The sequence below is a fragment of the Equus przewalskii genome, chromosome 5, assembly GCF_037783145.1.
Source record: "Equus przewalskii isolate Varuska chromosome 5, EquPr2, whole genome shotgun sequence".
NCBI classification, from domain to species: domain Eukaryota; kingdom Metazoa; phylum Chordata; class Mammalia; order Perissodactyla; family Equidae; genus Equus; species Equus przewalskii.
This window is the reverse complement of record NC_091835.1, coordinates 86,166,650-86,194,211: the sequence shown is the minus strand read 5'-3', so window position 1 is coordinate 86,194,211 and position 27,562 is coordinate 86,166,650. Positions and strand designations below refer to the sequence as shown.

Here is a 27,562-nt window from a genome sequence, read left to right as displayed (position 1 = left end):
ATACTAAAAACATTGAATTGCACACTTAAAAAGGGTGAATTTTATGGTATGTAAATTGTATCTCAATAAAAAAGGAGGGAAGTATACGTAACTTTAATTTTATATCAAAATGTTGGCTATTTCTAGAAAATTGATTGGACATTGCTTCTGGCATTTTTTCATTTTATTTGATTTGGTTGAAACACGCTAATTTAGGACATCTTTATTTATGGAAAAGCAAAGAGACATATTTCCTACAGCAAGTATAAGAGTGTCCTTTACACGACAAATTTCAGTTCACTCTTAAAAATGTGTATGGCATTTTGCATTCCACAAATATTTATTTTTACCAGTCCATCTGCTCCTTGGGCATAATATACATAATAAAACCCAGTATCCAGAGTAAGAATTCTTTACTTTGTCTGCTATGCATGTTATGTGTACTTGGGTGAATGGCTATTCAATTTTCAGGGTTATCCTGCAATTATTCCATCTGACAGTGGATAAGAGAAGACCCAGAAATAAAAATGGATGATTATGAATGACATCAAACCACAAATCCCAGTTACTTGAGGGGAAAAGCTTATTTTAACTATTGGTAACTATGGTCAATAACTTATATTTAACCATGTGTCCTTGTCCTGGGCGTCACTGATAACATGATTGTTTATTTGCATTGGCGAGAAGATGAACACGGGGATCAGATCAAGTGCCCTCTCTTCATTTATCGCTAACACAGCTCTTCCAGGTAGTGGAGGCCTTCCTTCCACCTGAGAAGAGATGGTACTTTAGATATAATCACTGGCCACAGAGCAACCCGGCAAAGTCATTGACTCTTCTGTGGCCAGAAGGAAGCAGCTCCCTTCTCTGATGTTGCAAGGTGAAAGGCCCGTGACTCTCGCGGGTGCCGTCATCCTGGTTTATTCCTGCAGCGTTCTCACAGGCCGAAGGCCCCAGCTGCACTCCTGGGTGGTGCACTTTTAAATGAACACTGAACAAAAGCAGGAATGTATAAATAAATTACTGTTCTTGGATAAACATTTGGGGGAAACTCTGGAGAGAGTTGGTTTTCATGAGCTTGACTGAGTTCATTTTAGGTAAAAACAGGCCTCGATGTGCTCTGGTTAGTGACTTAAGAAATCTGCTTCTTCCCTCAAAGGAATGAGAAAGAGTCTTCTAGCAGCTTTCAGATAGATATTAAATTTAATTACTTTTAAAATACTAATTCTTACCATGAATGTGAAAACTTGCTTTGTGAAAATTTAATTTTATGTGTTCCTCTCCAATGATTAAAAATCCTAGCGAGTGTGAGGTGGTGTCTCCCTGTGGTTTTGATTTCAGACGCCTGATGATGTTGAGCATCTTTTCTTTTCCATTTCCGAATTCTCGGTTCTCTTCCATTGATCTGTATGTCTAGCCTTGAGCTAATGCCACGTGTTTTGGTTAGTGTAGCTTCATGGTGAGTTTTGAAATCAGGAAGTGTGAGTCCTCCAACCTGGTTCTTTTTCAAGATGATTTTGGTTATTCTTGGTTCTGTGCATTTCCCTATGAATTTTAGGATCAATTTGTCAATTTCTGCAAAAAAGCCAGCTGGGACTTTGGCGGAAGCTGCACTGACTCTGCAGGTCAGTTTGGGGAGTGTTGCCATCTTAACATATTAACTCTTCCAATCCATGAGCGTGGTGTGTTCCTCCATCTGTTTGGGCCGCTTTTAATTTCTTTCATTGATGCTTTGTGGTTCTCAGGATACAACTCTTGCCCTTTTTGCAAAAGGTATTCCTAAGTATTTTGTTCTTTTTGATGATGTTGTAAATGGAGTTGTTTTCTTAGCTTCATTTTCATTATCCATTGCTAACATATAGAAATATAATTGATTTCTTACATTGATTTTGTATCATTCAACCTTGCGGAACTTGAGTATTACTTTTAATATATTTTTTTGTGGATTCCTTGGAGTTTTCTACATACAAGATTATGTCATCTGCAAATAAAGGTAGTTTTATTTCTTCCTTTCCAATCTGGATTTCTTTCTTTTATTGTCTTGTCTAATTGCCCCGGGAGAACCTCCACTGCAATACCGCCTAGAAGTGGTAAGGGCAGACGTCTTTATCTTGTGCCTGATCTTAGATGGAAAGCTTTGAGTCTGTCACATGAAGTATGAGGTGAGCTGTGGGTTTTTATAAACATGCCCTTTAGCAGGTTAAGAAAGTTCCTTCTTTCCAGTTTGTTCAGTGCTTTTATAGTGAAAGAACGTTGGATTTTGTCAAATGCTTTTTTCTGAATCTGTTGAAATAATTATGTGGTTTTTGTTCTTTATTCTTTTATTGGCATATTGCATTGTGTGATTTTTGCATATCTAATTAACCTTGCATTCCTGTGATAAACCCCACTTGGTCATGGTATATAATCCTTTTTGTATGTTGCTGAATTTGGTTTGTTAACGTTTCACTGAAGATTTTTGCACCTCCATTCATGCTGGTAGAGATTTGTATTGATGTTGATCTGTAGCTTGCTTAGGCTGTCTTTGGTTTTGGTTTGGGGGTAATACTGGCCTCATATAACGAGCGGGGGAGTGTTTCCAACTCTTCTGTTTTTTGGAAGTGTTTGTGTCTTAAAAATTTGGTAGAATCTGCCAGTAAAGTCACCTGGTCCTGGGCTTTTCTTTGTGTGGAGTCTTTTTCGTTATTAATTCATTCTCTTTCTTTATTATAGGTCTATTAGGTGGTTCTTTAGTTATCTACTTTGTATTGCGTCAGTGTCAGTGCCGTATGTCCTTCACCTCCGTCATCTAATTTGTTGGTGTCCAGCTGCTCACAGTATTCCCTTAGAACCCTTTTCTTTCTTTCGAGTGAGCAGTGATATTCCTTCTTCTAATGAAGGTTTTAATTAAGTCTTGTCTTTTTGTCTTGGTCAGTCTAGCTAAAGGGTTGTCAATTTTGTTGATCTTCCAAAGAACCAACCTTTGGTTCCATTGATTTTCTCTTCTCTGTTTGATTTGTTTCTACTCTAATCTTCACTACTTCCTTCCTTCTGCTTGTTCTGGGTTTAGTTTGCTCTTTTTCTGTTTTCTAAGGGTCAGTTACTGATTTGAGATCTCTCTTCTTTTTTAATGTAAGAACTTACAGCTATGAATTACCCCTCTAAACACTGCTTTCACGGCATGCTATAGGTTTTTGAATGTTATGTTTTCATTTTCCTTCATCTCAAAGTATTTTCTAACTTTCCTTGAGATTTCTTCTTTGACCCATTGGTTACTTGGGAGTGTGTAGTTAATTTCCACATATTTGTGAATTTCCCAAATTTCTTTCTGTTATTAATTTCTAATTTCATGCCATTTGATCAGAGAATATACTTTGTACAATTTCAATTCTTTTAAATTTATTTAGACTAAATTTCTTAGACTATTTATCATGGCCTATCCTGGAGAACATTCCGTGTGCACTCGAGAAGAATTGTGTTCTGCTGCTGTTGGTGGAGAGGACTGTGGAGGGCTTGTTGGGTCTGGTTGGCTTATAGTGTGTTTAATACTTCTATTTTCTTACAGATCTTCCCTCCAGTTTGCTGTTCTTTATTGACAGCGGGTTATCATGGTCTCCTGGTCTTACTGTGGAATGCCTCTCTCTCTTTCAGCTCCGATGCTCTGTTGTTAGGTGCATAGATGATTATAATTCTGACGTCTTCCTGATGGATGGACCCTTTTGTCGTTATAAAATGTGCTCTTTGTCTGTAGTAACATTTTGGGGGAGTGGATACAGGAATAGAATAAGTTAAAACACCACAAAGTTAGCCATTTTACTGAGATTCAGTTGTTTTTCTTGAAAAAAAAAATCTCTCAGACTGTTACAAGCCTTTGTTAATTTTCAGAATTCTGAAAAAGTTGATTTGACCATTTTTGCTAGTATTCTCACTGCTTGTATAGGATTGGGTTTTTCGATGTCCTTACTCTGCCATTCTAGAAGTCATCTCCTGCTCATTTTTAAAAAAATATCCCTAGAGGTGGAAGATATTTGTCCTTTGAGGGTGGATTTGAATTTTGGAAACAGTCGAAAATTTCTTGGAGTGATGTATGTTGAAGTAGTTGATCGCTCTGAGTATAATTAGTTTGGGTGAAAAATTGAAAAATGATCTGGACTATGAAATGATGAACTTGAATTTCTTCTGTGAGTCATAAATAGACTATAGGCAGAAGAAGAATTCCAAAAGAACATTTTGAACAGTGACAACTTCGTGAACCATGTCAGATCTGAACATGTGTTGGATGATAAATCCATAGAGGAATAGCCCCTATTTCTAGACATCTTTTGGAATTAGCTTCAATTCCATCTGGCTATTATTCTAAATAATCCCATTCTTATTATGATATAACTAAAATCTTTAGTTGGAGAAAACAACTCTGATCCTTGTCAGAGATTAGGTCATTTGGTTCTGAACCTTTCATTTATTTGTGTCTAAATCTAGCTTTCAACTGGCTACACAAACTTCCAACTCAGACTGGCTACTTTCTTGTAGCATGGTTAAGATTCTAACTGCAGAATATCTTCAATATGTCCACAGCTGCATAAAGTTGCAAATTTAGAGAACAAAGGCTTGGTCAACTATATTTCTAAAGTTCTTGTTCCCAATCATAACAACACAGTTCCACGTGTGCAAGGACTTCCACAGTGGCCATTTACGCTACATAAATATGCACACATGCCTGATAACCTGTGCAGAGGCAAGAGGAAGAAGTTTACCAACTGTCTGACTTTTTAAGGAGGAAAAATTGTACAGGCTACTCCTGCTGCATAAGAGTCCTCCAATATTCAAAGTTTCTCTTTTCAGTGATTAGTTCCTGAGGTGTATGATTAGCGTTCACTCGAGCTGCAGCCGGAGGTGAAAATATCTGCTTACTGCCCTACTGTGGGCAGTACAGATGTGCCCATATCAGTTATGTTGTGTTATAGCTATATTTCATGCCATACTATTGATTATAAAATTGTGCCTTCGTTCCTATCTAAACCTGAAAATATAATCTTAAACTAAAAAGCAGTTAGATTTCCTAAAGGGCTGCAGAATTCAGTTTTAAAAACTTGGCCTGCATGAACAGATGTTGTAAAAAAAAACTGAAGAAGCTGAGAAGTTCTATATTTTTTGAATATTCACATTTTAGTTGAGCTCTATGGCTCATTGTAATCATGTGTGTCATTTCTGGTCTTGAAAGTAAATGAATACATTTAACTTAGTTGTAATGTTCAGCACTAAAAGAATTCTTTGGTAACTGATTGCTCAAAGAGACAGAGTTATTAATTGTACTGTGTTTCTTAGAAAATAGTGTGTGTGTACGTGTGAATATATATTAGCTAAAGTTCAAAGAAAGATGTCTCATTTCAGAAAGAATGGTTCATTCATTGAGACTTATTAATGTTTCTTCAGCATCATCTTTTTCTTAACTAATTATATGAACTTGGAAAAACTGAACTTGGAAACTAAAATTAGGGCTACCAACACTTTGTTCTTTTGTTAAAAGGGAAGCAGCCTCCTTGCCACGAGTGACAGTCAAAACAATACCAAATGCAAAAAAGAGAGTAGCAATTAGTCATACTTGGTTACAAGACAAAGCGTTACCTTTTTTTCTTTTTTATGAACAAAATCAGCACATCTCCTTAGGATATTAATGCTCAGACTTCATTGATATTTGAATAAGACTCAAAGTAAATATCGACTGTAACATTTGCTGTACCTGAGTCAGCTTGGCTTCCCCAGTCCAAATTTTCCCGCTCCTGTGTAACACCATCCGCACTTCCCCTCTTTTCCGAGGGAAAAGCCACCAGAACACAGTGGCTACACGTCGTGTGACCCTCACCATCGGTTGTGGCCATTCACACTTGCAGGCCAGAGTGCTCTTTCCCGCGTGTTCAGGATGGATACAGAGGGAGGACTAACGTCGACGCCTTGCCTTCAAGGAGTTCATACTTTAGCGTCGGTCCCGCATAGTGAACACAGTGTATTGGAGAATGTTGGAAAAATTGCTAAGAGGTTTCAAAGGAAAGAGACCCTAGCGTTGAGGACTGGGTCTGGAAGAGCTGGGGCAAGCTCATTTCAGGCGTAGAAAACAGGGCTGCAGGTGGTAGGCCTGCCTGGAGCACAGACCTGGATAAGGACGTGACAGGAGAGGAGGCGTTTTGTGTGGGTTTTATTGTCATATTTTCAGTGGTTGAGCATCATTCCGGTGAAATCTGGAAGAAAACACGTAGGACTCTGAGATTTTAGAGTTAGGGAAACTTGCTAGGGAGCTGGTAGAAAGGTCTGAGCAAGAGAGGAAGGGGTCTGAGCCAAATCAACGTCTGGGAGTCCAAGAGCCGGTCTTCAGCACGTCCACGCTCCACGTGTCCAGTGACTTCTCCAAACTCAGGGATTTTGAGTTAGCTTTTAAAACTTCTTGACCTAAAAGTAATCATGGAAATGCATAAACATTTAGATATAAGGATATTCATTTGCAATCTTGTCTATAATGGTGAAAAATTGAAAAAAGCTCAACGTCCAAAAATAAGGTGTTGGTTACATGAACTGACACAGCCATCTAAAGGGATAATGTAAAGTGTTTAAAATTAGTGTTTAAATAAATTTGAAGACATTAAAAGACATTTGTGGTATATTTAGTTAAATAAAAAAGCAAGCCATGAGAGAATATGTAGACTAAAAATCTGCATTTTGTTACACGCATTTATACATATAGAGACTTGAAGGACATACTGGTAAAATGTCATTGTCAGTTACTCTAAGTGTTGATATTGTAGGATATTTTTCTTCCTTTTCATTATCTATATTTTTAGTTTTTCTACAGTGAATATGCATTATTTTTTAATCTGAAAAAAGTTACTAATTTTAAAGACATGAGGTAAGAATTTTAAGGGCTTGAGGTATGAAAAATGATCCCAACTTAGATGAGTTTGCATGTGTAACACTGCTGCTGACTCTTCATCACTAACCTCCTGTCCCAGCCTTGCCTCCTTCACATGTTTATCAGCGTGTGTGCCTTAAGCTCCCACACAGCCGTGCGCACATGGGTAAGCATGACCCATGATCGTTATTAACTATTATAACCGTTCACATATTGTACTAGGCTGGAAAAGTTCACACATTTCTGCTTCTTTAGCTTTGATAATGTCAGTCAATGCTGAGTTTGATTGTTGTCCCCATTTGCAGCTCAGGGAGTCTGAGGCACAAGAGTTTAAGGGAAGGGTAGAGCGTTCATTGAAACTCAGATCCCAAGGCCGACGCTCAAAGAGCAATGTAACGAGTTCAATTTATTTTCCTATGATTGTTTTGATTTTTATTCTTTAAAATAATAGAATAAAGGTGTAGTGAATTTTGCTTTGTCCTGTGCAAATACGAAAGGTCAGCTATCGCTGTATGAATTCAGAAGCGTTTGTGAGCTCCCTCCAAAGGCGAGCAGCGTTCCACCCGGGGAAGGAAGTGCTGGCAGGTAGGGAACTCATTCTTCTCTCACCAAAAATGTTCTCTACGTTGTAAGATTTTCTTTTCACTTCGGGGTGAAATTCATTGATCATTTCCCTGGGCCCAGGCCTGCTATCTTTTATACTTAGTACATTTCTTCTCCACAGGGTTTCCTTTGGGAAATTTTATTATGGATGGTCACAATACCTATTTATTTATTTCTGCTTCTAGAAATTAGTAACACTGCATTTATGTCACAATTTCACTTTCCAAGAGCTTTGAATTTAAGTCACAATTTAAGTTAGCATTCCTTATCTTCTTTTTAAAAAAATTTCCCCTCTCACCTGTCAAGCAATCCAGGGAGGGAGTTAGCACCATATATAATTTATTTGAAGGTAAAGGGATGGAGAGAAACAGCAAACCACTCATTAAATACAATTGCCTTTGGAACCTAAAGCCATAGAGTCTGGAGTTTCAAAGAACCGTGAGGACCCTCAGTCCACACAGAGGAAAGGAATTTATTCTCTCCACTTCACCACTGGTTTTTCCTTTGCTATTCAAATGAGTAAGAACCACTTTTTGTCTTTTTCTTTCTTTTTAATTAGACGTCTCCTAGAAACCTAAATATGTGGACAAATAGAACGAGCAAAAGTAATTAAGAAAATTCAAGTTGGGATGGGGCTTAAGCTCACCTTTACCATCAAACCAAGATTGTCAGATTTGTGATCATTAGGAGATTACAACCCACAAGGAGGAAAGGTTGCCCGAAGGTCTCAGACCCACGGCGTTTCAGCTCTGGAGAGGACGTCAGCGTCAGACTGACTTCTCCCACGTAGCATTAGATGTGTGAACTGATAAAGACAGCTCTGAATGAATTATGAATATGTTTTACAGAACAAAAAAATTAAGATTGGAAAAGCTCTCAAAGATCTGTTTGCTTTCCTTCTGTATTAAATTCTTCGTATAATCTTTAGACGCATATTTTTCCGTTCTCGTTTCAAGTACTTCAAGATAAGCAGCCGCCACCGACCGTTTCCCATTGAAACTTAATTTCGTAATCCAATAGTTTCAGGAGCACATCTTCCGGGACTACAGGCACAGAGGTCGTTTGCCTCATTTTGTTCTGACTCCCATTCCCATCCTTTGTTGGCTGCTAACTGAGGTGCTGGGCCTGAGGCCCCCTCATCTCAGCGGCTGGGGTCCTGGGAAGGGGCAGCCATATCTGAGAATTAGATGGAGCCCATGGACACAATGCTGGGCGCTGTCGCCCTCCAGCCCAAACCCAGCTTCTGAAATCCAGCATGTAGCCCCAACTACCAGGAAAATAAATGCCTAGTTTGAGCCATTCCAACCTTCAGTTGTAGTGTTCTTATATTTTTAGCTGTATTTTCTTCCCACTAGTTGGTCACTTGGAGCAGTGATGCAGAACTGAACGAGTTTAGCAGAGAGTCGGGGAAATTCTCTTGCTGAAGTGGATATGTGGCCCTGGCCCATGATTTTTATCCGTGTTTTCCGTCTTACTTAATTGTAATTAGCATGCTGTTCATTGCATTCCTTTTACCTTTCCTTAAGAATTTGCTTTTTCCTTCAATTGTTTGCACTGGTATCTTTTGAATTTCCTCCCTCTTATTTGTTTTCTGGCATAAATAATAATCCGTGCTGCAGTGGGAGCTTGATAAAGGTTTTTATTATGCTCCCTTTTGTCCACCAGCAATCACGAGGCATAAAAAACCCGAGTGGTTTGTCCAGAGTTACACAACAAGGCAGAGTTGTTAAAGGATTTGTGCTCTTAGTTTCCCACATTCTGCTTTTATTAAAGGTTCAGGTCTCCTTCTATTATTTGTGTTGATTTTTTTTCTCTAAATCTTTTAGATTTTTTTCCTGTATCTTAATTTGAATTTTGTCTTAACTTCTTATGTTTGTTTTGTTTTTGAAACATCTTTCTGATTCTATCCTCACTTCCTATCGTTTGGCTTGTGGATACCATGGAATAAATGCACATCTCTTAGTTCGGTACAGTGGTGTTTTCTCCTCTAGATCATTAGTCAGAGATACTAGTTAAAAACCTAATATTCCCATGTTTATAAAACACATCCCTTCACTACCTTATTCAGTAAATTGTGTTAGAAACAATTGATAACCTATTTGGGGGGGAAAAAACCTAGATGAGTCTCACCTTTACCATACCCCAAAATAAATTCAAATAGATTAAAAGATTAACTCTTAAAAAAAATCTAAACTTCTAGATGAATCTCTGTGTATTAAAGCAATGCAAGAAACCACAAAAGAAAAGATTGATATGTTTGACTGAATGTAAATATGACTTTTTAAAAATCCTTAGTATTTTAAGGCAACTGTAAACTGTATCTATGCAGCAGATATGTCTGAGAAGTAATTATCTTATATTTCATAGTAATCAAAATAAATACGCTAATGCCATAATGTAAATATTAGGAAAGAGCATCAATAGACAACTCTCAAAGAGAAGGACAAACAAATGAGCAATAGTCATGTGAAAGCTGTTCACATTGTCTCTAACCAAAGCATAAAGGTTAGACCGTGAGTCACTGCCGTTACCCCTGCCATTACCCCTGCCATTACCCCTGCCGTTACCCCTGCCGTTACCCCTGCCATTACACCTGCCATTACACCTGCCGTTACACCTGCCATTGCACCTGCCGTTACCCCTGCCGTTACACCTGCCATTACACCTGCCATTACACCTGCCGTTACACCTGCCGTTACACCTGCCATTACACCTGCCGTTACCCCTGCCGTTACCCCTGCCATTACACCTGCTGTTACCCCTGCCATTACCCCTGCAAAATAGCAAAATTAGAAGTCAATTTAAATTCTAGTGAAGTTCATGTGACTCTGAGTGATTTTAATACCTTTTTTAAAACTTCTAAATTTTACAAATTTTCTACAATGAACTTTTATAATGAGAAAATTAACACTGCAAAATATATATGGATGTGTATTTAATCTCTTCTCTCCAGGCACGAGACACAACTAAGAAGGGCACAAATTCTTACACTGATTCTACTGATTCTATTTCCTAATTCCACTGTATTCCAAGTAACCTAAACATTGTTCACTTCTTAAAAAGAAGAATTAACAAAAGCGGAGATTTTTCCAAGTTAATGCCACCCTAAGGTAGTATTTCACAGCCAGAATAGGGGATACCTGCCACTGTAAGGGCTGTTTTGTGGAAAAGTCAATGGCTTGTGAAAATTTAACTCCACGATGGAACTTTGAGACATTGCCTGAGGTGTGGAGGGGAAGTGTCCTGGAATTGTTTAGGGTTCAGGGGAAATGGCTTTGCTGTAATAAAGGGAAATTTCCAGATAAATAGGTTATCAAGAAGGATGTATTTTTCTTTAGCGACAAATATGTAGATACGATCCATTGATTTTAAAACGTTAACGTTAATCTCAGTGTAGACAGTTTTTGAATTTTGGTGAAGATCTCTTAAAATAGATCCCTTAGAAAAGCAGAAGGCGAAACTTTGTGCGACTTTATTCATTACGACCCAAATTAATAACAGCCAGTCAATGCTTTTTGTGAGCAGTTTACTGACACTATTTGATCAATCATTGTGACAACCCTCTGAAGTGGGTGCACTTTATTATCCATTTCACAGAAGAAGAGGGAACTGAGATGCAACGAGGCTCATTAGCCTGACTAAAGGTCCACCCTGAGGCCGTGGGAGAGGCAGGCCAGAGTGACCGAAGGTTGAGTTCACGCCCTGAATGCAGTGCTCCCTCCACTTGACACTTCAGTAATCTCTTCCCCCAACAAGTGACCCCGACTCCACGTGGGGCACTGAGGAGTCTGACAAAACCCATCCAGCACACCCTTGCTTTTGGGTGGCAAAGCGGAGGGAGCTTGGGTTTCTATCGTAACTTGATTGAGTCCTTGCTCCCCCACTGTGTTTCTAAATTAGTTCTTTCTTCACCGTTCGATGAGGGAAGTGGAACCTCAGGTGGCTGCCGTGGGGACTGAGATGCCAGGTGTGAAAGTGCTTAGAATGGAGCTTGGCAGATGTTTAATAAATGTGAGTTTCCTTCCTCCTTCCCTTCCGACGAAAGTCCTTCTTCCTTACGAAGTCAGTTTCGGTGAAAATGCTTCTGTGGTTCCCAGATCATCAGAGGAGCCTCGGAGGACGACTGGCTCCCTGGATTAAATGGGCCTTGGTGGGGACTTGCAGAGGCCTTGCTCTCGGGCCTGGGTGGGGTGTGCTGTGGGCACCCAGAGCAGAAGCCGGTTCCCTCTGATGTTCTGAATTCTCCCATTTCTGGATGTGGCCAGGCTCTCCGTAGTCTGATAGTTCCTGTGACTCCTGCTTCTTTCATCTCTCCCACAGAACCCACCCCCAATTCCAGAATGCGTTTTTGTACAACTGAACTCCAGCTCAAACTGCTTACAGGCCATTTCTCAAAGTTGCTGCATCATTTCCTGCTCCCACTTTTCCTCCTGCCAGGCTCCCTCTCTGAAACAGCCCTGCACCGAAAGTTTATCTGTCACACTTTTACCCTCGAGGCCTCTTGGCCCGTGCATCCGCTCTGAGCACTCTGGATGGAAGAGGTTGGCCTGCTGCTGAGCCACTGTGGCCCTAGGTGTCACTCAGCAGGCAGAGCGCGGAGACTTCCGTCTCTCGGGCCTGAACATGGACTGAATGGAGCAATGAACTGATGAGCAGTCCCCTAAGCAGCCTCTCCCGGCTCCTTACTAAAATATCTATGAAACCAGCAAAAGCCAAATTCTTCCAAATACACCAAAAACTAAGACCAATAGACAACCTATTATCAGAACCAAGAAGGAATTTCTGCCCATTTAAAGGCCAAAAAAACCAGATTGAGAAACTCGAAAAACTGCTTTCCCACTAAAAATAGATTAAAACTCTTGTCCTGAAAGTAGAACCGTTCTCTGCTCCCCCACAACTGTTTACCTCATACTCAACACACAGCCCTGCTGATCACCACCAACAGCCACCAGAAAAAGGGACGGGGGACAAACATCCCTTCATCAGATCAGTGATGGTTTACGGGGTATCAGAATGCCATCCCCTAATCCCTAAAGCAGTGATCCAAAGAGTCAAAAATAATCATACAGACTAGAAAAGCTTTTTCGAGAACATGCCAAAAAAATAGTATGTCAATATTAATATTTTTTAAAAGTCAGATGTGAATCCAGACGTAAAATTAAGGGGAAAGTATTTAATATTGATAAAATTTACAGAAAAGGTAAAGTTACGAATTTCTTCAAATAATACAATGTCCACAATGTATAAAGGAGGGCCAGCCCTGTGGCCTAGTGGTTAGACTCAGTGCTCTGCCTTGGTGGCCCGGGTTTGGTGCCTGGGTGCTGACCTACAACACTTTGTCAGTGGCCCTGCTGTGGTGGTGGCTCACATACAAAAAGAGGAACATTGGCAACAGACGTCAGCTCAGATGAATCCTCAGCAAAAATAAATAAATAATAAAATATATAAAGTAAACTGTTACAAATATAAGGAAAAATAACATACAGTTATTATGGAAGACTCACATATCTCACGCTTTGACAAATCCAGTAGGAAAAAAGTAAGGAAACAAAAGATTAGAATAATATCTTTGATAATATAAAATAATATAATAAATAAGGTGATATATATTTGTGTGTGTGTATATGTTTCAATAGCTACATAGTAAGTAACCAAACTAGTTCCCAGCAAAAGCAGCTATGAAATATTTAGAAAAATTCATAATAGTATTTGTCTCAAAGAAAGAGTCAAGAAATTCCAAAGATTAGAAGACCAGCTGTTCTCTGACTTCCATGTGCTATAACTAGAAATTAATAAGGAAAATAAATGGGCAAACAAGTTAGGGCTTGAATTAAAACTACAACTACAAACCATTTAGAAATTAACAAAAATGATATAGCATTACATATCAAACTATGGAATGGCCCAAAGCTGCAGCCAGAGGGAGATTCATAGGAGGAAAGAACTGAGAAGTTCTTGTTCAATGGGTTTTTTTGTTGTATGTTCCAATAGTTTTCCATTGTTTAAAATTAAGCTCTAGCCACTTGAATGCTTCCTGGTGAGTCCTCCACAATAAGCACGTAAGACACCATCCAAATGAAGTCCTATGCAGGGCCTGTCTCTGATCTTGCTGTCTTACTTACATTCGTTTTGACCTGTATTTCCCTGCTCTCCATTTCCTCGGGACACCAACCACCTGGTGCCGTATTTGATCACCTGACACATACCTCAGGCCCCTCAGATGTGACAGTTCTAGAAAACACAGTCTCCGACTTTGATCCTCAGACTTGCACATGCCACTTTATAGTTACTCCTTGGTTCCACACAGCTAACGTTACTGTAAGAGACACTCACACCTCCATCCAGGACACAAGGGGTCTTTGTAAGTCAGAGGAGCCCCGCTCCCCTCCCAAGAAGAGGAGGGAACTTACAGAGGAAAGATAAATTGTAATTTAGTGTAAGAGTCTGTGATCTTTATGATCCCTTATAAGTTTATCACAGAATTAAATAAACACAAACATACATATGCAAATACACACATATATGCATACATACATAAATGGTGGATACAAAAGCTATTTCTTAGGGACTCATCTAGAAGTTATAAAAAATATATTTTAAGCTTTTGAATTCTATTTCAATGGGAATAATTTGAACTAAAATAAAGAGATTGTTTTTTTCCTTTGAGCTTCCTGGGTCCAAAAAATCATGAGTACAGTATATTGATGTCAAAAATACTAGGTGGCTCTGTGACTTATTCACTAGACTCTCAGACATAACATAAATAAAGGTGATTTGTGTTACATCCGATTGCTCAATTCAAATGCGATGTTGACTTTTCCTAAAATTTTCACTTAATATCATTAACCATCCTATTATTTCTGTACCAAGTATACCCATTAATAAATAATAGTGCATTTTCTCAGTTCAGAGCTATTTCCAATGACAACACTGTCAGTTTCCTGTAAAAAAACTGTAGATAGTTGCTATGGTCAATTATGGTACCATAAGAGAAAAGGAGAATTGGTCCTTCTTTCTGTAAAAGTTCTCACTGAACTATGTGTATGTACAAAGACACATTTGTACAGTCAAAATAATTCATGGTGTTTAAACCTAACAACGTTTTTCTCTACTGTAGACGAGGCTCCAATGTGTCTCTTACTTTGGACATGAGCAGCTTGGGGAGCGTGGAACCCTTTGTGGCTGTACCGACCCCACGGGAGAAGGTAGCTATGGAGTACCTGCAGTCAGCCAGCCGAATTCTCACCAGGTCACAGCTGAGAGACATCGTGGCAAGTTCCCATTTACTCCAAAGTGAATTCATGGTGAGCCTGCTGTGTATTATTCACTCTTCCATAGGTATTTTGATATACTGGGCACTAGAGGCAGGCACTAAAATGGCGCTGCCCTCCGCTCCAGCAGCTCATGGTGAACAATTGGTTACAGTTCAAAAGGTTAAGGGCAGGGTCTTAGGTCTGCCCTGCGTCTCATCCGCCATGGACAGGCATTCAGACTAGAATGTGAGAGCTAGGAGGAGGCAGAGTGTGTAGCAGCTGGCCAGGCAAAGAAGGGTCAAGGAGGAGCTGGGCAGAGAGGGGGGCATTCAAGGAAGAGGGACCGGCCTTGCTGTCACTGTTTCGGGAATTAAATTGCTCAGTTTGACTAGAGCGTTGAAATTAAGGTGGGAAGTGACAAAAGGTGAGCCTCAGAGACGTAAAAATAACCCAAGTTGTAATACATATTTAAGAATTTGGACTTTGTCTTGTGTTTAAGGAGATCACCATCTGCCGTTGAGTCGGCGTTAGAAAGAGGTGTTTGGGAGACTGGAGATAATCCTGTGGAACTGTGATGGTGACGTAAACTAAGAGAGCAGCCGCGAACACAGGGAGAATCTATAGGAATCTACAAGAAATGGGCTTATTGGATGAGGCAGCCAAGAAAAAGGAGTCTAGGATGATACCCCGATTTTTTGATTTGAGCAACAGGGTGCTTAGAGCACCCTTTAATGAAATAAGGAGCACAAGGGAAGAGCAAGTGTGGGCTAAAAATGACGGAGAGTTTCGGCTAAAAATGATGGTGCCCCATCAGTGTTGCTGGTGAAGCTTAATGTTTGAGAACACCATTTCCACCCAGAGAGCAAGGAGATAGATGAGACCTTCTTAGGTCCAATTGCTGCCCAAGGGAATGTCCATTTTGTAAACACTCTGTATCTTAAATCAGCTGTACATCTTAAGCCATGTCTGTTGAATATAATAATTGACCACAGTAGGGTCATTTCAGTTTATTAGCGAGCACCTAACTGTGAAAAATCCAGCAGCGGGTTAGATCTGCCAAACTCATCAACTGTTATTATGTGTCCAAAGTAAAATACAGGCAAGAAGTTGCTTAAATTAGACTTTGTAGCATGTCGTCTTCTATATATGAAGACAACGACACCTGGAGGGATAAAGGACCCAGTCAGTGAGCACACAGGTAGCCAAAGTTCCTCAGTATTCTCCAGAATCGCAGGTAGGTCTTTATAAGATGAGCCCTTCACGTAGCTACTTCCCTGAAAGGAGGGATGAGGCCGACGAGGACCACCGGGGAGAGAGAGAGCGGGAAGAAGACAAGTGTCAGAAAACGGGAAGGAGCGGGGAGCAGCAGAGACGCTGCCAACCTGTGGCTTTGCCAAGACAGACCGACCTGTCTGAAATTATCAAACGTGAACATGGGTTTCTATGGAACATTCAGCAACTTTGCTTATTTTGGTAACTTGGAACCGAGAACTTATAACATTTAGCTGGAGTATCATAAATATCTAAAATAGTACAGACTTGGGAAAGGATATTCAAAAAAGTAAGCTACTCCTCCTGTAGACCAAATTTCAAATTCATGATACAGTCAGGCTTTTCTCACGTTTTCAGATTGACTGAAAACTAGAACAATTCAAATTAATTTGTAGATAATTTCTTTCACTTCAATGAACATTAGGCTGTTGAGTAATATTTTCTGTTGGAGAAAGTTTAAGTAACAAAGATATTACTTCATGTGCTCTAGGGATAAAAGTCATTTTATTTCACATTACCCTTATCTGAGCAATCCTTTGCAGAGTTTAAGTGAGAGAACATAGTATCTGTTATGATCAAATCCTTCAATATTTGTTTGGGCCCTCTGAAGGCTGGCTTGTTGCGTCTTTGCCCCCGTCGGCGGCAGACGCTCACCTTGTAGTCTAACACGTTTCCACAGAGCCGCTTCTGCCCCAGTTGTTCCCTGTCGGAGCATTTGAGGCATGTGACATATGCTCTGACTGCATGAGAATATTTATATTCCTGTTAAGTGGAAGAGAGCAGTGTCTGGATGCCCTTCACTAGAAATATTGTATTTACAACCACAAATGGAACAGGACAATTCTAAACCATTTCTTAATACAAAAAACATCATATCGTCATCACTGAATCAACAAAAATGCCCTTTATATTTACCATTTGAGGAGGAAGGTTTTAATAATCCGAAAAGAGTCACAATTAATGTTAAGAGAGAATTCATCATAGTGAAATTCTTGGTACTGAACCTACATAAAGATTTGAAGGAGTTTGAATACATTGTTAAAAAATCAATTTTTTAGCTGCCTGTTTATGTATTCCTAGCAATTGTGTCAGAACATGATTCTTAAAGTCTAACCAAAGTTTCGTATGTCTCTTTAATGACTACATATAAAGTAATCCTTTCTAGCACACAGAGCTGTTTCTTAGTCCAGCTTGTCAGGGTGCAGCTGGTGTGTTTATAAAAGGAAAGGTGTTGGTCAGTCAGAGGTGCTGCTCTGTTGTTTTATAAGTGACTTTGAAGTCCAACCCAGCTCTCGATCATAGGGCCCCCTGTGAAGATTTTCCTTGTGGCGGCATTAGATACACTAATTTGATATCATTTATTTTTGCAGGAAATACCAATGAACTTTGTGGATCCCAAAGAAATTGACATTCCACGCCATGGAACTAAAAATCGCTATAAGACCATTTTGCCAAGTAAGTTTCTTGAATTAAACAGTTTGTGTTGTAAAGCACAGGCCTCCCCAATTCACCCCCACCTCACCCTTTCCCATCCTCACAATTTCCGAAAGCACACCAAAATGGTGTTGCAAACACATATCAAGACTGATAATCACTAAAGGGGTCAGAGGTTAATGGCTTTATCTGTATCACTCTTACTATAACGGTCAGCTCGCAATTCCAGTAGACACGTGTTCTAAAACTTTGTTGTGCCACACATTACGGTCGATTGACTTTCGTGGAGGGTATCAAACAATTCAATGAAGAAAGGACAGTCTTTTCAAAACAATTGGATATCCACATGCAAAAAAATGAGGTTGGACCCTGACTCACACTATATACAAAAATTAGTTCAAAATGGATCAGAGATCTAAATGTAAGAGCTAAAACTATGGAGCTCTTAGTATAAAACAGATGTAAATCTTCACAACCTCGAATTAGACAATGATTTCTTGGATATTGACACCAAAAGGACAGCAACAAGAGAAAAAAAATAGATAAATTGAACTTGATCAAAAAGTTTTGTGTTTCAAAGGACACTATTAAGAAAATAAGAAGATGATTCACAAAATGGGAGAAAATATTTGTAAATTATGCATTTAATAAGGGATTTATATGTAGAATATATAAGTAACTCTTACAACTCAATTATAAAAAGACAAATAACCCAATTTAAAAATGGGCGAAGGACTTGAATAGACATTTCTCCATGGGAGATACACACTGAGCTTGACTTGGTGGCAGTTAACAGGAGCAACTCGTGACTGTGGACACGTTGACGCAGGTGACCTTCGTGGAAAAAAGAAGATATACAAATGGCCAGTGAGCACAAGAGAAGATGCTCAACGTCATTAGCCACCAGGGAAATCACAACCACAATGAGACACTACTTCACATCCACATGATTAGAAGAAAAAAGATAACCAACGGAAAGCGTTGGCGAGAATGTAGAGAAATTGGAAGCTTCTTACGTTGCCGGTGGATGTAAAGTGGTGTGGCTACCTGGGCAACACTCCAGCTGTTCCTCAAAATGCGAAACTGAGAGTGACTACAGGACCCGGACATTCCGCTCCTAGGTGTGTACCCGAGAGAAATGAAAACATGTGTTCCCACAAAAGCTGTACATGAAAGTTTGTAACAACACTATTCATAATACCCTAAAAGTGGAAACAACGAGAATATCCATCAACTGATGAATGGATGGGCACAATGTGGTATATCCACAGAGCAGAATATTATTCAGCAATAAAAGGAGTGAGGTGCCGATGCATGTTACAGCCTGCGTGAACCTTGAAAACATCAGCTTGAGTGAAAGAAGCCAGCCAAAAACCCTCGTACTGTGTAATTCCGTTTATGTGAAGTGTTCCGATGGGCAACTCCATAGAGACGGAAACTGCGCTAGTGGTCGGCTAGTGTTGGAGGCTTGGGAAGTGACTGCTAGAGGTATGGATTTTATTTTTTGGATAAAGAAAATGTTATAAAATTGATTGTGCTGATGGTTGCACAACTCTGTGAATAAAAAAAGGAAACAAACCCCAACGATGGCTCACTTTAAATGGTATGTGAATCATGTCGATGAAGCTGCTACCAGGAAACTTCATTGTGCGTGACAATGACTTGGAGTCCTGATTAGAATCCCACGGTGCTGGGCGCACCCCAGGGCTCTGTTTAAGTGGCTCTGCTTTGGGGCCTGAGAAACTGTGCCTCCAGCCAACACCGAGTGATTCTAACACGGACAACACCAGGGCAACACTCTGAGAAACACGGCTGTACACTGTCTTACAACTGAATTTAGCCTAATGAAATTTACTGACGTCAAGCAACGAGCTGATGCCAGAAGCCAGAAAGAAGGAAGGAACAGTCTGTAAGATGAAGGCGGTCACAGACTGGAGGTAGAGACACTTAGATGAGTAATTATGCTCAACGTAGGAAGAGCCAGAATAGAGACCCGGCCAAGCGGTGCAGGAGTATAGAGAGGATTAATTAATTCTGCTGGAGCGGCAAAAACACTTCAGAGAGGAAGTAACAGTGTCAATCACTAAACAAACAGTTACAGTTGGGGTTTTGGCAAAATCCATAAATATTTCAAGGCAACAACTCTGGAAAGATGGAGCCACAAAGCCTTTTAAAAAGTACCCACATTGAAAGAGCAGAGTCTTCATATTTCAGTCCATTAATTCACTAGTCAAACAAATTCTCCACACTTACGGTAATGAGGAGGATTGCCGTCAATGGTGTTTTTGGGCTTCCCTCTCTGGTGGAGTTGGAAACATTGTTAAAGTCACTCCGCTGTAGCATATTTTCAACTGGTCTGAGTCCTTAAGTCTGTTTACCTAAGGTCACTATTGAGAGTTATCCAACTACCCCTGGCTGGAGGGCGTGAGGGCGCCGTGTTAGGACTGGTGTTTCTCTCTGTCTCTCTGTCTCTTTCTCAAGATTCTTCATCTAAAATTAACTGAACATAATTAGGGCACATACATCCACTGCAATTATTATATTTAACCATCTGATCTCAGAAGGATTTGGGAATTATTAGGATTATTCAAAAGCTCAGTCTTCTCTGTTTCCTGCCCAGATGCTATCAGACAACCGCTCCGTAGTCCTATGTCAGCTTTTCCATTCCCAGAACTGGGTGGATCGCTTGAACCCGGGCACCTGTGCTGATAGCTGACGTTGCAAATGATGGATTTTCTGTTGAAAATGTCTGTAGCCTGAATGCCCCACCCAGCCCCTGTTGCACGGAATGTAATTTAGTTAATGTGGCTTGGAAAAACCACACTGTGGGCTGAAAATCGTCAGAAAAGACAAACGAATATGCAAAGCTGTTCTTTATGATTTATTTTAGGCTATAATATGGGATAAGTTTGAAACGCTACAGGAAATAATAATCAGTAAATGATTACAATTTAAAATATCAGGATTGTTTCATTGTTTTAACCCACAATAAACTCTCTCTCAAGTTTAAAACTTGCCAGTTTGTACATGTTAATGAGGTTACATAATTTGGAGAGCGTTTTGCAGCAGAAATATGGAGGGCCGAGAACCAAATAAATTATAGCAGTTTCTCTAAGGACAGTGTCAGCCTGTTCAGGACACTCCAAGTAGTAGATCAAGGTGTTAAGGTCCGATTTAATCAAGTGATTTTGCAATATAAATAAATATTAGTGATGAAAACATGTTTACGTCCTAAATCACAAAAGCAATGGGAAAAACTGATCATATATCAATATGAAATTATTTATACAAAAATGAAGAATAATAATAAGTTTTACGTTTATTTCTTCCATTGCAGTCAATTTATTTATACAAATATAAAACAATGTAGATAAAATTAAAGAATCCTATTTACTCTGGCCATCATTTCACATTTAAAAAGTTAAAATCTGGTGATGTTTCCTATTTAAATTATGTTTCCTGTTTTATTATATTAAGTACCTGTAACAGAGTAGATATGCACATAAGTGAGCCACTCTCTAAGGCAACAAGTTGTGTGGCTAAAGGAAAATATTGGAGTTAAACGATTTCCCACCTGGCAGAAACATTTACAATTTATGGCAGGCTGCTTAATCTTCCTATGCGATCCTTTCTTCATCCCTAAAAATAGTGCTAATAATATTACCCTCTAGGGCTGTTGAGAGAATTAAATGATAATATGTCAAAAACGCCTAGAAAAGTTCCCCAGTCTGTACTAGCCACATTTCAGTAGGCACACATGGCTAGTGGCTACAATTCTGGACGGCACGGATGGAGAACATTTCCACTATCACAGAAAGTTTCACTGGGCAGTGCTGCTCTACACCGTCTGCATTGTCAGTTCATACTGAAATAAGCTCAGTGGACAATGCGTTTATATCTAATACCTTCTCTGAAAGTCACAAAGTCCTTTAGCATAAGAAAGACCCTAAGAAGTCTTGCAGTGGAAGAAATGTGGTTCAACTTTGGTTAATTCGGTGTTTACCATATTTGTTTGATGACTGAACTCTTTTTTTTTCCTTTTGAGGAAGGTTAGCCCTGAGCTAACGTCTGCTGCCAATCCTCCTCTTTTTGCTGAGGAAGAGTGGCTCTGAGCTAACATCTGTGCCCATCTTCATCTACGTTATATATGGGACGCCTGCCACAGCATGGCTTGATAAGCAGTGTGTAGGTCCACACCCCGGATCTGAATCAGTGAACCCTGGGCCACGAAAGCAGAGCGTATGAACTTAACCACTACACCACCAGGCCAGCCCCTGAACTCCTTTTTTAAAGACAGTCTATTGTCTAAGTTCAGTGACCTAATTCTATATGTTATAGTAGAGATGATTTACAGATAACGGTTTGGGAAAACTGCTGTGGCGGTCAGGACCATGGATGGCGTTTAGGGAGGGAAGTGATGTGACCAGATTTTGTTTTACAAAGACAACCTGAGCAGCCCTGAGAAGGAAGGATTGGAGAAGAAGCAGCTTGAAGACAGTGAGACGGATGGGATGCTCAGGCCTGGTCTGAGAAGGCGGCCGTGGGAAGAGGGAGCCTCAGAGCCCAGAGCATGTTAGGAGGTCGAGCAGACAGAATGTGAGTGATAGATGTGGAGGGTCAGGTCCAGAAAGACAACTAGTCTTGACACATGGGCTCTGGCTGTGGCAGCAAAGCCACGAAACAGAAAACACCCGACAAAGAATGCCAGAAGCTCTCAGGGAGCCCTGGGCACGAGGAGCTTCACAAACTGAGGTTTATCCAGAAGGAAACAACAAACAGAAAACCATGGTGTATAACCGAGGGAGAGGTCTGGTCTAAGATGAGGGTCCGGGGGTCCTCGAGGTTATAGGGGATGGTTACAGTCAGGGGAATGAATTGATCATCCAGAAAGGCAGGTTCAAGTGAGTGTAGACAAGGCCCAAGCTGAATCCTAGAGTTAGCCACGTGAGATGAGACAAGCAGGACGTTGAGAGAAGAGCAGGGGAGCAGGGGAACCGGGGTGCTGTGGCTCGGCTCCCCGGGAGGAGAGGGCTCCACAGGAGAGACGTGCTGGGTGGTCTTTGAGCCGTTCATGCCATCGAGAGAACGAGAAAGAAAACGCCACCAGGCGCTCACCCGGTCTAGTATCAAAGAGTCAGTGCTGGCCGGAGCAAGGGCGACCTCTGCGCAGGACTGGGGCGAGGATGGATCGGCGTGGACACGAGGAGGACTGGGTGGTGGACGAGGGGTAGGTGATAAGCTCTCGGGATTCACCTGTCTGGAGAAGAAGAGCCAGAGAGCAGCTGCCGGAGGGGAGTCCTCAGAACCAGCTCCCTGGAAAGCGGAAGGATGATTTAAATCAACGCGGTGGACGTTTGCAGAGTGTCTGCTGTGTGTAGGAGCACTCTAGACACCGGGTCTCAGAGAGAGAATGAAACATCCCCAGCCTCGCCCTCAAGAGGCTCAGAGAATACCCAGTTAGAGAGATCATAGAGGGATGACGGGATCTCAATTCGCTTATGTAAATGTTGGCAAAAATAGCTTCCATATTTTCTCACAAAGAGCCTTTCAACCTCTTGATGGAAAGTAACTTTAGCATTTAGACAATGTTGCCAGCACTGTAACCATCTATCTGATATCAGATATTCGCGCTGTCAGTGAACGTCGTAACTTCAGACGGCTTCTTCTGAATGGAGGAACGGTTCGTCCAGACCGAGCGTCTGTTGTCGGGCAGGACAGGAGAGAGTCCGGAGGAGAGAGACCTGGTGAAATTGCAAATCCAAAGAACGAGAAAAGGAGCGTAAATGAGAAATGGGCTCAAGAGTCAAAACCTCACGAACAACAGCGAGAAGTGTAGACCCATCCCCTGGGGCTTATGGGCGAGACTGCGTGAAGAACAAGGGTCAGGTGGCCCCAGTGCCCTCCGTAAACACGATGGGTCACGAGACAGACACACAGACGCCCCGTGGCAAACATCGATACTTGCCAAATGGTGGAGATGTAAGTTCACAGGGCTGTGTGTCCTGGTGCCTGTGCCCTAAGGAGCTTTAGAAAGAGTACAACTAGGGGCCGCCCCCTGGCTGAGCAGTTAAGTTTGCGTGCTCCGCTTAGGTGGCCTGGGGTTTGCCAGTTTGGATCCTGGGTGCAGACCTACACACAGCTCATCAAGCCATGCTGTGGCGGCATCCCACATAGAAGAAGTAGAATGACCGACAGCTAGGATCCACAACTATGTACTGGGACTTTGGGGAGAAAAAAAAAAAGAGGAAGATTGGCACTAGATCTTCACTCAGGGCCAATCTTCCTCACCAGAAAAAAAAAAAAAGAGAGAGAGAAAGAGTACAGCTGTTTAATACATTCTTTCTTGTTCTCTTTATAGATCCCCTCAGCAGAGTGTGTTTAAGACCAAAAAATGTAACTGATTCTTTGAGCACCTACATTAATGCTAATTATATTCGGGTAAGTAGTTACATGTCCATTTCTTTCTGATAAGCATGTCGACTTACTGTTTAGAATTGTCAGGTTTAGTTTTTTTCCTCAGAGCAGATTAATTTTGATTTAACTTGATAACTAGCAAGTTTTTCATTTACTTAGTCGTACAACACTGGCAGTGGGTCCTCTGTGGTGATCTTCCCTTCCTGGGCGTCGGCGGCTCCAGGCGCCACACGGGGGCTCTGGGAGGACTGAGCACTGGGACCCTCAGTACCGTATGAGAAGCTGACATTCCAGGAGAACAGCCGCATGAGCTCTGGTGCTGGAATCAATGAAGCCGAGGGATCTGGGCCGCTTTGGGAGGAGCAGAGCTGTTTGTTCTAAAGACCTTTCACCTTTCAGCTCAAGACGTGAACCTCAAAGCCAATATTTTTGTCTCTTTACTCAAACTAGGGCTACAGAGGCGAGGAGAAAGCGTTCATCGCCACGCAGGGCCCCATGATCAACACCGTGAACGACTTCTGGCAGATGGTTTGGCAAGAGGACAGTCCAGTGATTGTTATGATCACAAAACTCAAAGAAAAAAATGAGGTATGACCTTTACCCAAGTCCCGAACACTCCGTATTTTCTATGTTGTCTAAGGAATTGCCACATACCTAACAACAGATTTAAAGGCTGGGTCACTTTATGCTTCTGAAAACTGGCCATTGGTGTTGCTCTATGAGCAGCGACTTTCTTTCAGATAAATCAATATATTGCATGCACGTGTCCCATTTGCACCCACATGTCTTTGTAAGGAAACGAGAGGCCATGAGTTAGCACTTGGATTTATAGGTGGGGAATAAAAATTTATTCATTTATATCTCATCTAGTTTTTGAGTGCCTCCTATGTGACAGGACAGCTTTAGTTGTTGCCAGTATGTTAGGAAACAGAACACACGGAGATTCCTGCCCTAGGTCGATTTTAACTCTCTAGTGGGAGGAGACAGACACAAGACAACAAAATTCATAAAACATGGCCTATTAGAAGGGATAAATGCCATAGGGGAAGAGTGGGGAGGATCAGGGATGGGAGAGGGAGGGAGCCAGAGCATCCCGTGGGGCAGGCGGTCTCAGAGACAGTGAGATTTGAAGGAAGATACAAACACGAACCAACGTTCTCCATATCTTCATAACAAGGCATCCAAGAAAGAGACAAAATTTGACTCCGTTTCCACACTAGTGGTCTCCTCTAAGGATCCAGCTGACAGAACACGCATTCTGTATTTTGCATCATAAAATGAAATCGTGCAATTCCCAAGGATGCTGTCCTGGGTGCTGCTTACATGTTAGAGCATCTTATTGGGATAATTTACAGTCTGACTTTAGTCACATTGGTGTTCGTTTTCTTGTGAAAATTACTACCCAACCTTCGTCATGACGACAGAAATTTCAGAAAGCCTAGCTGTCCTTGTACCCCTTTGGGGAGTTATAACCCTTGAGTGCAGTTTGATCCTACTGCTGCTCAAGCAAATCCAGGCTCACAAATGGCAACTTTCAGTTTTTTAAAGTTTGTTGTTTTCTTCCATTTTTTGCTACAATAGATGAAGGATTTTTTTTCTGAAATTTATCCTGGAAAAAACAATATGTTTTTGGCCAGTAGATGAAGTTATATACTTAATTAAGTATATGGCTTACTAAGTAAATGCATTTCTATGAATCTTATATGAAAGCCTGAAGTGGCATAGTAAAAATAACCCCTAATATTCTCAGCTGTTTCGCCCACTCCCAGTCAACATATGAAGCCACTGATAATTCCTGCACCATAGTTTAATATCTGTGACACTGTTCCTTCATGGTGGGAAAAGATTCTTCGGGTTTAAAAGGTATACTCTCTGTGTATATATACCCTAGACCTTGTGTAATACAGCAGGCTGGGTAACCCGAAAAACCTCCCATTACAAACCAGTCATCCTGAGTAAAATATGAAATAGTATGCTTAGCAGAGCTTGAAGAAGACAAAGTAAAGGAAATCCCAGCGGTCAAAAACTGAACAAAAAGCATAAAACCAGAGAATGACGGGTTTTTGTGTTTTAATGAGAACTCGAGAACCGGAGACAGAGCTTGGGGCTCACAGGAGCCAGGAGCTGGGGCTGAGACCCTCCCTGACGTCAGGGGTAGGACGACTCCTGCAGAGAAAGGTGGACCTGAAAATGAGCTGCCTCCCAGCAGGACTGCGGCCGGAAGTTGTCTGTCTGCCTCTGGGCTCCCACGGGATGAACCAAAAGGTTCTCCTGAGTATTTAGGATTCAAAAGCCAGGAAATGCCAAGTGGAGTGATCAGTATAAAAAGTAATCCCGGTTGGAGACGCCCTGTGGCACTTTACAGAAACAAAGGCAGACACTTGCCGGATGGATGTGCACACTCTCTGCATATACTTCCCAGAATTTCAACAGAGAAAGCCCAGCCAAACATAAGCTTGCAAGCCAAAATTACGAGACATGCAAGTAAATAAACAGCATAAGGAAAAATCAGAAGCAACAAACAGTAGAAACAGATCCGCAAGAAATTAAAATAATAGAAACTATAAATGTAGGCTGTATTTTTCATAATGAAGCACACAAAATATAAAATAAAAAACTTGACAAAGGAACAGGTTACTATCAGAAAAGACTAGGAAGACAAAAATAAACTAAAGTGTCCTAGTAATAAATGTTACATAGACATCAAAATGAACCAAAAAAACCCACCTCACTTAGACAGGTTTAATGGCAGGCTGGACACAGCTGGATAAACAAATACCTGATTAAAAAATAGAACTAAGGAAATTAGCTAGAACCTCAAAAGGACCAAAAATATGAAAGAGAGTTTGACACATAGAGGACACTATTTAAATGTCCAATATATGTCTAGTGGATGTTTTAGAAGAAGAAAAAGGAGAATATAAAAAAAGAAGTATTATTTGAGGAAATAATGGCTAGGATTTTCCAAAACTGATGAAAGACATGAGTTCTCAGATTTGAAAAGCACAATAAATCCTAGGCTGGACAAGTAACAGTAAATCCACAAGTAGACACATCTGTGGATGTGAAAAACGCTACAGAAACAATTTTAACAACCAGAGTGACTAAGAATGGCTTCTCAATAGCGACAACAGGGGCCAAAAATCAGCAGAAACAGACCTACAAAGGGATGAAAGCAAGTAATTGACGAGCCAGAGCTCAGGCAGGATTTAGCGACATTTCCTGGATCTGAGCAGAATGCGTTCCTTCTGCCCACTTTGGTTTCAGTTATAATTTTCTGAATAGGTTGTCAGGGTGTACGTGTTTTCTCAAAGCACATTCATTCTATTGTTACTTATTCTATTTCTTCTTCAATTAAAAATAAAATCATGTACAATCAACATAGAAAAAGCACTGTAATTTATCTAGTTATATAAACATTTTGAAACAAATAAATATTATCCACAGAAAACATTACTCACTTGTCAGTGTTGCATATTTATTAAGGACTAACCCTGGGAAAGCACACGTGGAACCATATCTCACAAGGTTACAGAGTGGGTTGTAGGAACCACCTAAGCTAAACTATAAATTTTGTTGACTTGAGCATGTCAATCCTCGACTCTTGCGATATGCTTGTTCTCTTTTATAGAAAAAGTCAGAAATATACCTTTACTGCTTTAGCTTCTTGAATCAGGATTTCACCAGGACGGAAGAAGCTGAGGTGTTGGTTAGTCGGAAAGCATCG

General features: G+C 40.7%; 1 protein-coding gene across 3 annotated transcripts in view; it reads left to right on the top strand.

The window, feature by feature from the left end:
* Window positions 1-27,562, top strand: part of PTPRR (protein tyrosine phosphatase receptor type R) — a 212,891-nt gene that overhangs the window by 156,917 nt on the left and 28,412 nt on the right. For all 3 annotated transcript variants that reach the window (XM_070622066.1, XM_070622067.1, XM_070622068.1), the window contains 4 exons: window positions 14,580-14,766; window positions 17,358-17,442; window positions 23,780-23,859; window positions 24,286-24,423. In XM_070622066.1, coding sequence (XP_070478167.1) covers window positions 14,580-14,766; window positions 17,358-17,442; window positions 23,780-23,859; window positions 24,286-24,423 — 490 coding nt within the window. The remainder of the gene's footprint in view (window positions 1-14,579; window positions 14,767-17,357; window positions 17,443-23,779; window positions 23,860-24,285; window positions 24,424-27,562) is intronic.